Here is a 16,016-nt window from a genome sequence, read left to right as displayed (position 1 = left end):
CTCTCTCCCCCTCCATCATCTCCTTAAGCCTTCGAGTACATCTTCCAAAAGTATGTTAAACTTCATTTTATTACACTTATATAAGCCTTAAACATACTTATATAAGCCTTAAACATACATTCCATACAAAATATAGCACTGAAGCAACTTACGTACGAATTCAGCCAGCGAACGATCCTTCGGAACGTATCTCGTTCGTTACCTGGGGGAGCGTCTGTATATCCTCGTCCCACCCCTTGGATGGTGTCAGAGTTTTTCTCGGACAAAGTTAAAGAAATGACTCGGCACATAGGGAAAATTGTCTTCAATATCGGTGGGAGGTATCTCTGAGGGCGAACGACAATTCTGTGTGTGGGGGCGGGGGGGCTATAGAATTTATTTTGGGATGTCCTCGCTTGCTTTTCAGTTTTGATGTATTATTTTCAATTTTCGTAGTTTCATTGAAGTAATCGTTAGTTTACGTTTTTCGGAAGCGGTCTTGAACGCCTCTCGAGTAGAACTGAAGAAGAGAAGGCACGGAGACGGGCAAAGACGTACCTTCATTTGTTGAGACTGTTTTAAAAAAACAATACCACAGCTCTCCTTTTTTTGGAGCAGCAACAAAAACGTATTTATTAAGCAGCGACACAATTCACTGAACCAACAGCAAGTTATAACATTGTAAGCATGTCTCCAGCAAGGAACCATTTTGGAGTTGACATATTACCGTCATGACCATACATACACAAGGCGTACCAGATTTTAAGGCGCTCGGTGAGCTTTTAAGAAAATGGAAGACTTTTTGGTGCGCCCTATAGTACGGAAAGTACGGTAATAATTTTGTGGTTTCACTGTCACAACGGACCTCCGAGGGAAGATGTAACTCCAAATTGGCCCGCGACTAAAATGAGTTTGACACCACTGCTTTAAGATAACACCTACTCCATTTATCTTTCCATCTACACCTTTATATCACAGTTAGATCCTTGCTCCCAAGTTTTTTTGCCTTAGTGTCTTTCCAACTGCACTCTGGGACGCACAATAAATGTACCTTTCTTCTCATCATCGTGTCAAACAACTCCCTAGCCTTTTCTGTCCAAGTCCCGACATTCAAAGTTCTTAAATTCAGTTTTAGTCTTTGTACTTTTCACTTCTCTTTCTGCCACTGAAACCCGCTTTGCGCCTGCCCCTCGTTTTCGACATGGGCCATGACTGATCCAGTATGAAATTTTTGGATGAACGCTCATAATTGTTTGGCAAAGTTTAAAGCCGGATGCCCAGCCTAACACAACTTGTGACAGGTTTGCACAGGCTTGTAAGGCTGCATTAACAAAATGCAGACTAATAATCAAGAATGGCGTTCCCCATGCAGATAAGAAAAAGAAAGGTGCAGAACTTACCTTCTGGTCTCGTTGTTTCAGGAGTTCCTCCACTTTCTCTTTTGTCAAGCACCATAGAGACATGTTGAGGATGTAATTAAAATTTGGGCCTGATGACGTACCAGAGTGCAACGAGCTGTCACTCTCATTTCCATCGTGATCATCTTCTTCTTGAGCCTGTGAGAGACAAAAAAATAATCGCAACACAAATCCAATGTTATTTTTTTGACCATAATTTAATCAAATCAAGAAGGTACTGGAAAAGGAAGTTAATCAAATTGCTCGAGATGCAGATTCGGAGCTTCAGTGAACATAACATTAGGGACATCTAGTGGAAGAAAGAAAGAAGTCAAAGCAACCTGTCATTAAAGTGTGAAACATTCACTCACTCTTTCAGTGATAAGAGTAAAAATAAATACCATACTGATCAATGTTTTTTTTACAGAAGGCTCTTTGTGTTAATTTAAGTGATTGACATTGTCATGAAAAGCTTTTTTTTTCAGAAAGTAATAATACAGTGGTACCTCTACTTCCAAACATCTCTTCATACGAAATTTTCAAGTTACAAAACGCCTCAACGGGAAAATATTGCCTCTTGTTACGAAAGAAATTACAAGATACGAAAGGTAAAAATACAGTATGGCCTGCTGCTATTTGCAGCTCTGAGTTTCCTGAACGCAACATTCTCATAGCTGCTCTGCCATTGGCTACGAATGAGCATCATCCTGGCATACCAATGGCTAAGAGGGACCTACATCGATTGAATGTGTGTAGATAGATACGTGTCTATGCCGGGGGCCGGGAACCTTTTTGATTACGAGAGCCACAAAAGCAAAATATTTGGAAATGTATTTCAGTGAGAGGATATATATATATAATTTTATATGAATGTTTATCTAATTATAAATTTATATAATTTATATCATTATATATATAGAATATAATTTTGTTATAATACTCACCATTACTGTGAATGGTTTCCCGTTCCTCACAATTGCTCAAGATCCAGCAAAGCTAGCGAAATTATAGTCAGCTTGCCGGGTCCATACGTGGAGTTGCTGCTGTCTCCCGCAGGGTATTTTGATGCGAACGTAGCATGGCGCGTGTCAAAGTGCCGCTTTACATTTGACTGTTTTGACTTCAATGGTATTTTGTCATTGCAAATTCGACACACCGCAGAACCTATACTCTACACAAAGGCGAATCCTTTGGTCCATTCGTCCAGAAGTGTACGACACTCGTCATCTTTTTTTCTTTTCGCCATCTCATTCGTCGAAGGATGAGCTTTGAGCAAATGACTGATCAGGCTGATTCAAAAGGGGATGTTTACCTGTTTACCCAGTCAGTCTGACCTAAATATGTATTTTTCTCTTTACATAGGTACTCGTAAAAATATATATTTGGCCTCATAATTTACTAACATGAATATTTGATTCAAGCACAGCTTCCATGTGGATAACCGTACCTTTTCTTGAGCCTTGTTCCAGGCAGCTACAGGATCAGACTCATAGCCTTTCTGGACCAACATGCGGATTAGCTCGCGCTTGGATTTGTTCTCTGTTGAGACACAAAATAGGCATGACATATCAGATTGAAGATTTGAATATTTTCAACCCACTTACCAATTGAAATTTTTCCTTCGATCTTCTCCAAAACAAAACGAGCTTGATTGGACAGTTTAGCCGCTTCAGCTCCAAGGCTACCAATCAACCAGTCTTTTCGAAGTTTGTAGTAATGTAGGCGCAGCTCAAAGAACTCTCTTAGAATGTCTTGGACTGAATCATATCGCTTTAGACAACCCATGTGGTCGAAAAGAACCTACAAATCAACAGAAAAAAATACTCTTACCACACAGCATCTTTAATCCACAGCATAACTTAATCTGCAGTCGATTTTAGGTTGAATGAATGTTTACCATTGAGTTGCAGGTGAGGCTGGACTGAAGCTTGAAGACTTTGTGGAGACCAGCTGCCTCAGCCTGCGCTAGTTTCTCATCAGACATGCGAACCACAAACTTCACAGTCGAATCTGTGTGGTACTCCTTGTAATCGCTGATGAGTGATGGCGTTTTCTCGGTCCCCTGCAGCATCGGCTCCAGCACAGATTCCTTATAAGTCTATATGACAGCAGAGATGGCAGCTACAGTATGTTCCGCGTTAGTTCTCATCCATCCATTTGACATACAATTGTGTTCAAAATAATAGCAGTGTGTTTAAAAAGATCAAAATCTGACAATAGCAGTCTTATCATTTTTATTTTCATGCATTGTAAACACTGAACATCATATACTAAATCAAAAAAGAAATATTTAGCAGTTTGTGGATTGCTTTCCAGAAAATGGGAGAAAAATGAGTGTTGTCCTCTTCAAAAAATGTGTTTCGGCATTTTTCGTTAGAAACTTGAATATTGACTTGATAAAAACTCATTTTTTTAGGATTTTGCATTCCTGTGACTCATTAGAGCAGGGGTTGGGAACCCCGGTTCCTTGAGAACCATATCCTGCCTGTTTTCAATCTCTGCCTACTCCAACACACCTGATTCAATTGATGATGATTGATTCGGGCTTCTACAGAGCTAGCTGATGAGCTGATCGTTTGAATCAGGTGTGTTGAAGTAGAGAGAGATTGAAAACAGGCAAGAGATGGCGCTTAAGAAACTGGAGTTCCCTACCCCTGCATTAGACAAATGTTTGTCTGACTGGTGCAAGAGACATTCCTTCTCTAAACTATGTAAACAAAAGCTAGCTGTGTACCCGAGGAGCTACAGTAATCTTCAGTGAGGGGACGAGACTTTTCTGCAATACAGTGAGGCTTACTGCCAAACAGTATTCTAGGTTGCACTTCTTGTAACCAGCGCTATGTACCGTATTTTCCGGACTATAAGTCGCAGTTTTTTTCAGTTTGGCCGGGGTTGCGACTTATACTCTGGAGCGACTTATGTGTGAAATAATTAACACATTCTATCATTTGACGTGTTATTTTCACATTAAATCGCAAGAGGGGGCTCTAGGTCTGTGTTGATGCTTTCCACATTGACAAAAAAATAAAAAACTACGATGACTCTGACGTCAGCGAAGTAGAAGAGGAAGCACCGCATCTTCTACCTCCGAAGTTGGCAGAGTTGCTTAAAAGTGACACCGAGGATGAAGATTTCATTGGATTTAGTGATTTGGAGTGACACTAATGGTTTGGTAAACTTGTTAGCATGATCATTATGCTACAGTTATCTGAATAACTCTTAATATGTTGCGTGAACATACCGGGCACATTCTCAGTTCATTGTTTATACGTCATGTAACGTTAGCATATCGTACTCTTATTCAGCCTGTTGTTTTATTTTTATTTGCCTTCAAAGATGACATGTCTGTTCTTGGTGTTGGATTTTATCACATAAATTTCTCCCCAAAATGCGACTTATACTCCAGTGTGCGTGTTTTTTTGTTATTTTATTATGCATTTTATGGCTGGTGCGACTTATACTCAGGAGCGACTTATAGTCCGAAAAATATGGTACATTAGCCTAAGTTGTCAACTGGGCCCGGGGGCAGTTCTTGTGTTTAGCAATGTGTCCACTGCCCAAGCCACATGCAGGGCGCCGCATTGAAATTGATTCAGGCCCCCGCGCTGTCACCTTCCTGGGGGCCTAACCCCACCAGGAATAGGAACTGTGGAACCTTGTCGAGGTGTGACAGCTTAAACCTAGCGAGTGCCTGCCCGGGCTCGGTGCATGGGGAGCATGTCAACCTGGGCGGCTTACGACACTAGGATGGCACAAATGAGCAGTTCCGCCCCTGACTTATGTCAGGGCTTCTCAGCCCGTCACTGTGCTGTAAGGTGGCAGCCCCACCAGCTGACTAGCCATCGCAGGGTCAACTACGCAACATGGTGAAAAAAAAAATAGTTAGGAAACCTACTAAAGCAAACACCGTCCTGTTCAGCGAGACTGCCGATCAGCTTCATGAGGCTCTCAGTGTTCAAAGAGGAGTCCAAAAAGCTTGGCCTTAAAATAAGTTGGGCCAAGACAGAATTGATGCATGTCGGCGATGGACCTGACCCACCCCTATCCACTTTGTCCCCACCTTTAAATATCTCTGCTCGGCAGTGACCAACAATGGAGACCTCCAAACAGAGGTCGATCGTTGCCGTGCCCTAGCAGCCTCTGTCATGCAGTTCTTGTGGAGACGGCTGTGGCGCCACCGGCACATATCCCAGGCAACAAAGCTCAAAGTCTACAATGCCTCGGTCAGTCATCTCCGTCCTCCTGTACAGCTCTGAAAACTAGCCACTGAATAACATTCTTGCGGCCAGGCTTGATGGCTTTAACTCAAAGGGCCCTCAGGAGGATTGAAGGTATTCCATGGACTCAGCATATCACAGATCAGGCTCTAAGAGACAAAACCAATCAGCCGCCAGCCTCCCGTCTTGCGGCAATGCAGCAAGTGCGATGGTATGGTCATGTCATTCGCCTGCCCCAGGAACACCCAACCAGCACCATCTTGGCCTTCAACTCCCAGCAAGCTGGCTGGAGACGACCCAGATATGCCCGCCGCACTCGGTGGCTGGACCTAATAGCCCTGGAACTTGGGGCCTGCGATGTGACCCTGCCACAAGCTCAACATCTTGCCCACAATAGATCCAGAGGCAGAGACCAGCTAGCTATGGTTGGCTCCACGCGCCATGAAGTGCAAGAGGACGAAAGAAAAGAAAGAATTTTGCCACATGGTGTTCAAGTACTGCCTCAAAAGTCCAAATACACATGATGATTTTACTTCTTTTCTTCTGTGATAAAATACCATTGTTCTTCTGAATGAAGACATTCTACAAGTGCATCGTATACAGACGTGATAAAGAGCCAAAGCATACCTGTGTCCATGTTCGTACGGGAAGTTCTGTGATCTCAATGGTGTTTTTGTCAAGGACTGACACCTCTCCACTAACCAGGTACTGGTTCGGACCCAGTTCGTGGATCACCCCTTTGAAGTTTTTATATCTGGGAAGCTTTTAGGAAAAAAAGGTTGGACAAATAAAAAAAGTTGTGAAATTCAACACTTTTTTTTTTTTTTAAATACAAAGTCTTGATTCCCATTCTTTGATCGGGACTTTTGTCCTACCAACTGATTTCAGGACTGACATCATAGACATGCATGTAAAAAGTTGTTTAATTGTTCGGGACTTGTCTGGCACAGCTTTTAATTTGAATGCCCTTTCTGACGCAACCATCCAAATCCTCCAGGCAGTTTAGATGTAGAGGATGGGGATTGGGGTACTGGCCCGTAATTCAACTAGCATTGACCACTTATCCTGTTCAGGGTCAATTCCAAGTCACTCGTGTGGTCGGCGGGGCGTACACTGGTTGCTAGTCAATCGCGCGGCACATTCAGAAAACTTCTAATTCACACTTACATTGACATCTTGTCTTAAACTAACATACCAGGCATGCTTTTGGACTACAGGAGGAAACTCCACACAGAAAGCGAACCAAGAACCTTTTTGTTGTGAGGCTGACAAGCGAAGGACATCCTTCACTGTCAGCCACAAATGCATCATATCGTTGAAATTGCAGAGGTGCAATTTAAAACAATAATATTCCAATTCTCAAGCGAGTTTACCATTGGCAGTGGGTCTTCGTGGTTTAGCAGCCGGCTGATGTTGTTGACGATCTCTCGGGGGTCGTAGTTGGGGATCTTACATGCCCAACCGGTTCCAATGCCCTCTGCACCGTTTATAAGCACCATTGGAATGATGGGAATGTACCACTCTGGCTCCACCTTCTGGTTGTCATCATAAAGGAATTTTAGCAGGTTGGAGTCCACCGCTGGAAACAACAGCTTGGCAAGAGGACTGTCGGAATTGAGACAAAGTTATCAGTCATGGGATACCCATATGGAGTTCATTGACTCAAACTAACACAAACAATGTCTGACCTTCAAATGCATCACAATCATGACATTTGTGATTCTTTTTTTTTTTTTTTTTAATTGACATATACTAAAACATGTACCTGCACATGATTGCAAATTTGTTCGGGATGTTCTGATCAATTTTTTTCTTTTTTTTTTTGTACAAGTGAATGGAGGCCCGGTGGTCCAGTGGTTTGCGCGTCGACCTCACAGTGCAGAGGGACCATGTTCTCCCCGGGCTTGCGTGGGTTTTCTCCGGGTACTGCGGTTTCCTCCCACATTCCAAAAACATGCATGGCAGGCTGATTGAACGCTCCAAATTGTCCCTAGGTGTGCATGTGAGCGCGGATGGTTATTTGTCTATGTGTGTCTCCAGAGATTGGCTGGTAGCCAGTTCAGGGTGTCCTTCGCTTACTGCCCGAAGACAGCTGGGATAGGCTCCAGCACCCGCCGCGACCCTCGTGAGGATAAGCGGATCGGAAAATGAATGAATGGAGTACATTTTCAAGTTATGCTCATGGACAGATCAATTTATGCATGAGCAGCTGCAAATAATATGCATGAGGCATTAAATAAATGTCTCTTACTAACCGAAGCTAAATAGGAATTAAGCCAAGAGCAGTTAAGAATAAAGGTAAATCATTTTAAGATTATTGGTTTCGCTTTTACTCACAAAATAGTCTCAAATTAATAATAATAGGCTTCACAGGCTCACAGCTGACAAAGATTGTCGACATTCCATGATTCAAACCACCAAACCAAGCAAGGGAAAAACTCAAAATGCCATACTGGGCATGAAGAGGAAACATTCAAGAGATACCACATATGAGCATTTGAACGCGCGGAAACTTCATCAAGCCTGGCAAAAAAATGTTACAGGTTTACTGTCTTTTACAATACAATTTCAATGAGTCAGTACTCCAACGTGGCCTTTCTAGCTGCTCGCCATTCTAGTTTTTTATGAGGGCCAGAACAGCAACCGCTGCGAGGTTCCTATTGTTTTTAAAGAAATTATTATTTTATCATGATTAATATTATTAGGGCCTGAGCAGTGACCACTGCAAGGTCCCTTTTGTTTTTCGTGGGTTTTTTTTTCTCTGAAATGAATTGCACTTTTGGGGACCTAAAACACTCTGCCTTCACAAAAGTGCTCATGTCATGTCTCGTAATTGCAACGTTCCTCGCGCCACGCTCCTCAAAACACTGACCATGATTCGTAAGTCGGTCACACACCGCTAATTTAAGTTCTGTCTAAATCAGGGGTGTCAAACTTATTTTTGTCGTGGGCCACATTGTAGTTACGGTTTCCCATGGAGGGCCGTTATGAATTTTTAGGAAACCATAGAAATGTTTAATCCCCTCCACATATTACATACACAGCGCACAACAAATTGATGAATAACTAGTTTTAAAATCAGAAGTCAAAAATAAATTTTTCAGAAAAGCCTCAAGACGTTGATCATCCTCAATATATACCGTAGATGAATAAATAGATAAATAGATGTTTTATGATTTAACGCTGATCGCCTACTGGGTTAACCAGGTCTACCTATTCGCTCAGAAGAGTGTTTCGGCCTTCATGATGTTAAAACACGAAATTTGTCATTTTTCATGAAATGCTGTTGCCGTGGCAACATGCTGTTCTCCAACAAAACAACACTGATTTTGAGGGTCTAAAAATGTATGGAAACACTAACTAATATTAGTTCTTAGTTCACTGTATGGTTTTTAACTCGTTATTCCCAACCTCATGTTAGCTTGTTGTTGTTTTTTATAATCCAACTATTTTGCGCCATCCAAAGGGTCAGCTCGAGCATTGCGCAGGTGGACCTTATGCAGTTCCCCACCAAATATTGAGTTTGAAAAAATAGTAATCAGGTGTAATCGCCAGCAGTCCCTTTCATCAGACCATAGAAGGGGCGAGGGCTGGACGATAATTCAAGATCAATATGTATCGAGATAGACACGTGATCCATATGAAAAGAAAATGCCTTTGATAAAATATTCAATTAAAATGTCTGCAAATGTCTCCAGACAAAATTTCAGCAAAATCTGGAAAGGTCGTGTTTCGCTCATTGGTTAAACTAAGGTGGAATGACCCACAACTGGCCCAAGACTGAACAACATTGTTTAGACAATGGATGTCAACTGTGCATCATAGACTGAACAGGGACCGCCTTTCAGATAGATAGAAACTGAAGGAAAATCTTTTTTCGGAAGAATTTGGCAAAATGGCTGAAAATCAGGGAAAACATTTTTTTGGGATGGACCATAACACACACTGGCATCAACACAGGCTTCTTTTTTTGACTTTTGTAACAAAATACAGACAACCGGGATACCTCTCATGACTCCTGAGGGAGTCGAATGATTTTAAATACCGTAAGCTTGACAAAATGTGCGCTATTTGAGTTGTCTTCAGCGCATGCAAGAGCAACACACATGAATACATCCTCTTCCTTATGTCTGACATTCCGTAAAGTCACACCTTCCAAGGACGAGCATTGATATCATCAACTGGCATGAATTAAGTTAATGGCTTTACCTAAGCATAGTGAAGATATAACGAGGGCTGGCAGCATCTTTGCCTCCATTGATGCGAGTGCCAAACTGGCCAAGGGGCTGCAGGATGTTGACGTTGTTACTGCCCACAAAGTTTTGAGCCAAGTTGACAATGGTCATCATGAGCGCTTGCTAAAAAGAAAAATGGATGAGGAATACTTAGTTCAAGTGACAAATAGTAAGTGGCATGACTCAAATACATTTATTTGTTCTGATTAGCAATTTCTGGTTATATTACAACCATACGGTCAACGCCTCCTGGTTCATTGTAACAGAAAGTGGGTGTGCATCACACGTGCTACATAAAAAAAAGATTTTTAAATTACAGTATAGGCTTTGATTTGTACAAAAAATGGAGTCGTATGAAAATATCTTCCTCATTGCGATGATTTCTGTTGTTTTTTTGCAGTTCAGTTAAGTGTACCTCTCCGTGATGATAAGCAGACATCTCTGCCACTGAACCAGCGAGCTGTGCAACTTTCACCTCCCTCTTGTCATTCCTCTTCAAGCAAGTGAAAAGCACTTTTCTTTGGCCAGGCTTTAAGCCTAAATAACACAAACAGGATACATTCAGGTTAGTTACAGACAACAAACAAAACATGAGTCACTGGGTCAACATATCGAAATGATGAAGATGATTTCACAAATTAGCATGGAAGGGCAGAGTTCCCACAGACACAGAATGCAGAGCTGCCAAGATAATCTTTTCCTGAACATTCATTCATTCAATTCATCTTCCGAACCGCTTCATCCTCACTAGGGTCGCGGGGGTGCTGGAGCCTATCCCAGCTCTCTTCGGGCAGTAGGCGGGGAACCCCCCAAATTGGTAGCCAGCCAATCGCAGGGCACACAGAGACGAACAACCATGCACGCCCTCACTCACACCTAGGGACAATCTAGAGTGATCAATCAGCCTGCCATGCATGTTTTTGGAATGTGGGAGGAAACTGGAGTTCCCGGAGAAAACCCACGCAGGCCCGGGGAGAACATGCAAACTCCACACAGGGAGGCTGGAGCTGGAAGTGAACCCGATACCCCTGCACTGTGAAGTCGACGTGCTAACCACTGGACTACCGGGCCGCCCTTTTCCTGAACATTTCGTATGAATTGTCAAACTTTCATTCATTAATTTTCCGAACTGCTTTATCCTCACTCGGGTCACGGGGGTTGCTGGAGCCTATCCCAGCTGTCTTCGGGCAGTAGGCAGGGGACATCCCGAATCGGTTGCCAGCCAATCGCAGGGCACATCGAGACAAACAACCATCAGCGCTCACACTCACACCTAGGGACAATTTAGAGTGTTCAATCAGCCTGCCTTTTGGAACGTGGGAGGAAACCAGAGTACGAGGAGAAAAACCCACGCAGGCCCGGGGAGAACATGCAAACTCCACACATGGAGGCCGGAGCTGGAATTGAACCCGGTAACCCTGGTACTGTGAGGTCGACGCGCGAACCACTGGACCACCGGGCCCCAACTGATCGTTGTTCAGTGAAATGTTTTATTCATTCATTCATTCATTCATTCATTTTCCGAACCGCTTTATCCTCACGAGGGTCACGGGGGTGCTGGAGCCTATCCCAGCTGTCTTCCGGCAGTAGGCCGGGGACACCTTGAACCGGTTGCCAGCCAATTACAGGGCACACAGAAACGAACAACCATTTGCACTCACACTCACACCTCGGGACAATTTGGAGTGTTCAATCAGCCTGCCATGCATGTTTTTGGAATGTGGGAGGAAACCGGAGTACCCGGAGAAAACCCACGCAGGCCCGGGGAGAACATGCAAACTCCACACAGGAAGGCCGGACCTGGAATTGAACCCGGTACCTCTGCACTGTGAAGTCGACGTGCTAACCAACTCGACTACCGGACCATCCTGAAATGTTTTATGTTCTCTCTTTTGTATAATGTATAATCGCTCAAGTAAAAATATGTTATCCAAATATTTTTTTTTATGATGGAATTTTCAATTGACTACTCAAGTACTAAAATATTAAATTTCTGCATCCCAACCTGTGGCCCTCTGCAGAACAGGGCTACTAAACCAATGTGTAAAATAATTTTAATAAAGTACACTTCAAACACAGTTAACGTGCAAATTAATGTTAATAATGAGGCTGTAATTAATCATTATCACAGATTGCTTTGGTATTTGGTGCCCGAACTCTTCTACATTTTTCTTGTTTGATCATTCCATGAAAACCTGATGACATCCACTGTTTTTTGTTGATGTTTTTTTTTTTAATCAACTTGGCTTGGCAACATGTAAAATTATTTCGATGGAATTAATTAATACCTTTCGAGAAAAATATCAGTAAAAAGAAATCGATTGTACAAACCATCAACCAATGAAGGAATGGATCTCTCATTATCAGAGTTGGAGAACAGAATCAGCTCCTTGTTGATAAAGTCGTTGTAGGACAGATGTCTGGCTTGCGTTCCATACAGGTATTGCTGAAATGAAGAGGCGTCAAGTCAAACACTCAAGGCAGTGACCGGTACGCGTGAGCTACGATCGTTAACAGTCTGCAAAAGTGAGTTGCATGCCCCTGCGTCAGGTCTTCCACGAAGGTAGGCAATGATTTCCTTTTAACAAACTCATAAACTCTTGCGTCTACTTTATTTTTCTGTTTTGTTCATCTTAGGGGCCATTACGGCTGTTGCTCATCATGGCATGCGTATCCAAGTGTGTGTGTATGCGCTCGTGCGTGGTAACGGGTCAATCGTGAGAGGTTGGTTAATTGAAAAGTAGATTTTCGGTCCAAAAGGTTTGGGTACCCCTGATCCACCGGCACCAAAAAGAGAGGGAGTACTCTTTAGAGCAGGGGTGGGCAAACTTTTTGGCTCAGGGGCCACACTGATTTCTAAAATTTGACAGGTGAGCCAGGTCAGCACAAGATACGGTACATATAAAACACGGCATATGTTGACAGTCCATACCAAACATCAACAGAACAAAAGCAATAAAGTATTAGCATCCTTTTTTTTTTAATGAGAACAGTGAAACAACTACATTACATGTCCTGTAGGAACGTCCAAGTATGTAAACAACATACATGTGTGATAACACAAGCAACGAAGTGCAACAATATATTGCCCAAAAACTGTTTATAACACAAAAACTGCAGCATACAGTTCAGGTATATGAACAAATTATAATAAAGTTAGGACTATTTGCTACAAAATGAGACAAGTAAGGGACCTGGAAGCTTTTCTTTCCACTCACTCGCTGCCTCTAACTTGACCTCCCCTCAATCATCACACATGACAGCGTTGCTCAGCTGATGTCATGCAACGACCTTTTGAAGCCAGCCACGGGACGCTTCGAAGTCTTCAATGCTCATAGTTAGCGCTATGGAACTAGCCTCCTATCTTATTAGCAGTCCAGTTTGCAGAACGTTTTTAGCACGATAACAGTCAAACCATTCCAGGAACCGTTCATTTACTCGACTGTCCGTCGATCCGCAAGCAATTCACTCTGAGCATGGAAATAGCCAAAATCGGACTGACCAAGAATCGCTCCCTCGTTTTTCTAAGTCTCGTACATTTGAGTCTTTCCGATTCCAAGCGTCTCCTGAATGTTTCGTACTTTTTAACCTGCGTCGTTTAATCATATAAATTTCACTTTCTCTTCGTTTGGATGCCATGATATACAGGACGTAAATGTAAATGAATGAAATTAAAAACTTTCGCAATTCCAGTAAAACTCACTGCAATGAAGAGTCACTTGCATGTTACCGTTTTGGAACCAATGATGAAAAATAGAGGCGCGGATACACTTATTCCGTCGTATCGCGCTGGAGTTGCTTGGGTTGGCGCAACTGCGGGCTTCTGTATGGCTTCTGGGTTCCGGAACTTCCGTTATGAATCGATCGTTAATGTAAGAGTCGTAGAGAGTTTAATCCATAAATTTGTTGTTGTTTTTTATTTGTTGATTTTTTTACCGGGTTCGGGGATTTCCGTTTGACAGAGATCCGCAGGTGGTAGATAAGATTTCGCCCTCTATCTCTCTCCCTCTCTCTTGGTCTCCCCCTCCCTTCCTGTGCTCTCCAACTTCAAGTAACTGCGCCACCTGGCGTTGAAATGTCTGTCATTACAAGTCCAAATGAAATGAATGCGATCATTCACATCGAACCTCAATTGTGTACCAACCTTCGGCGGGCCGGATTAAAAAGACCAACGGGCCGGATTTGGCCCGTGGGCCGTACTTTGCTCACCTCTGCTTCAGAGGAACAGGAGCAAGTGGCTTATGACCTCACCTATCCTCTACACACAATGCCGTCCTTTCAAACGTAAATGTAACATAAATGTAATTTAAATGAAGGAGTTTCCAACCAACGACTTATTGACCGATGTAGGCCTCTCTGCCAGGCATATTAACGATGGTCGTTTCCCTCCCAATAGAATGATAACATTTCCGGCGGTCTGTCTTAACCAAACCTTGTGGCATGAACTGATGAAACCTTCCGCGATGAGTGGTGAAACGTCTTCTCAGACAAACAGAGCAGTCCAGTTGTGAGTGTCATCAAAATGTACAGGAATGTGTAGAATGTGCACAAAGGTTACATACCGGTTCAAGTCAATGTGAGCGACCTGAAACTTTCAATATATCACCACTCTTCTGTTTTATTCTTGCGCATCTCCTCCCCCTCCCTCTGTAGCAACCTGCTTCTCCTTTGACTGATACTCCTTTTACGGTTTAATAAAAGTGATAAAATACAATATACCAAATGTGCAAACCCATTTCACATCACAGGACATTCACGAATTGTTCGATGAGTGGGTGTAAGTCACCAACTGTCCTTTATTTGCAATGGTTCGGTCCAAGTTGAGTTTGGCTGCAAAGTGGAATGTGTGGTGGGCCTCATAAGATAAGATATCCTTTATTCGTCCCACACTGGGACGAATAAAGGATATCTTATGAATATCTTATGAATAGGTGCAGTATGTTGGAAAACATATACACCGAGAAATTATATTGAATTCACTAACCTCAGGGAGACCATGAATTCGTCTTTGCCGTCTGTCCTCCATGAAGTTGGTGAGCCACTCCTTCCTGTCATCGGTTTTCTTCTTACTGAAGGCCTGAAACAAAAACAACCGTCATTTTAAATTTGTCTTTCGAAGACTTAAATATTAAGATATAAGATAATGGAAATAATAATAATGTGTATTGTTTAGAGATGAAAGTGGACTTTCCTGAAAATTCCGGAAAATACAAATATATTTAAAAAAAAAATCCTTGTCTCACCCCTTGGGTGGTGTCCGTCCCACATCCAGCTCGGGTCCTCTACCAGAGGCCAGGAAGCTTGATGGTTCTGCGCAGTATCCTTGCTGTTCCCAGCACTGCACTTTTCTGGACTGAGATGTCCTATGTTGTTCTCGGGATCTGTTGCAACCATTCATCCAGTTTGGGAGTCACTACCCCGAGTGCTCCGACCACCACAGCCACGACTGTCACCTTTAGCTTCCAGCTCCTCTCTGAGCCTTTGGTATTTCTCAAGTATCTCGTGTTCTTTCTTTCTGATGATTCCATCACTCGGGATCGCTACATCCACTACAACGGCTTTCCTCTGCCCTTTATCTATGATCACGATATCTGGTTGGTTCGCCATTACCATCTTGTCAGTCTTTATCTGGAAGTCCCACAGGATCTTCGCTCGGTCTTTCTCCACCACCTTTGGAGGTGTTTCCCATCTTGTCCTTGGGCTTTCCAGTCCATACTCCGTACAGATGTTTCGGTAGACTTTGCCAGCCACCTGGTTATGGCGTTCCATGTAAGCTTTCCCTGCCAGCATCTTACACCCTGCAGTTATGTGTTGGATCATCTCAGGTGCCTCTTTGCACAACCTACACCTTGGGTCTTGTCTGGTGTGGTATATCTGGGCCTCTATGGCTCTGGTGCTCAGGGCCTGCTCCTGAGCAACCAGGATGAGTGCCTCTGTGCTGTCCTTCAGGCTCTAGCCACTCCATAGTCCTCCTCTCTCTCTAGCCACTGATAGGACTTCTTGAGATCAGCCACTTCAGTTATGGTCCGGTGGTACATGCCGTGTAGGGGCTTGTTCTCCCATGATGGTCCCTATTCCAACACCTCATCCTCGGTTCCCCATTGTCTGAGACATTCTCTGAGTATGTCATCTGTTGGAGCCTTCTCCTTGATGTATTCATGGAGCTTGGATGTTTCATCCTGGACAGT

At 43.1% G+C, this 16,016-nt stretch overlaps 1 protein-coding gene across 1 annotated transcript in view; it reads right to left on the bottom strand.

The window, feature by feature from the left end:
• Positions 1-16,016, bottom strand: part of top2b (DNA topoisomerase II beta) — a 51,279-nt gene that overhangs the window by 19,753 nt on the left and 15,510 nt on the right. Inside the window, exons 14-23 of the mRNA XM_019857328.1 lie at positions 14,813-14,905; positions 12,160-12,274; positions 10,244-10,365; positions 9,803-9,951; positions 6,967-7,198; positions 6,221-6,355; positions 3,274-3,474; positions 2,981-3,176; positions 2,824-2,915; positions 1,380-1,535 (exon numbers count right to left, since the gene is read on the bottom strand). Of these exons, the coding sequence (XP_019712887.1) occupies positions 1,380-1,535; positions 2,824-2,915; positions 2,981-3,176; positions 3,274-3,474; positions 6,221-6,355; positions 6,967-7,198; positions 9,803-9,951; positions 10,244-10,365; positions 12,160-12,274; positions 14,813-14,905 (1,491 nt within the window). The remainder of the gene's footprint in view (positions 1-1,379; positions 1,536-2,823; positions 2,916-2,980; positions 3,177-3,273; positions 3,475-6,220; positions 6,356-6,966; positions 7,199-9,802; positions 9,952-10,243; positions 10,366-12,159; positions 12,275-14,812; positions 14,906-16,016) is intronic.

Source organism: Hippocampus comes, unplaced genomic scaffold, assembly GCF_001891065.2.
Source record: "Hippocampus comes isolate QL1 unplaced genomic scaffold, H_comes_QL1_v1.1 scaffold73, whole genome shotgun sequence".
Taxonomy (NCBI): Eukaryota; Metazoa; Chordata; class Actinopteri; order Syngnathiformes; family Syngnathidae; genus Hippocampus; species Hippocampus comes.
This window is presented reverse-complemented; position numbering and strand designations above follow the sequence as displayed.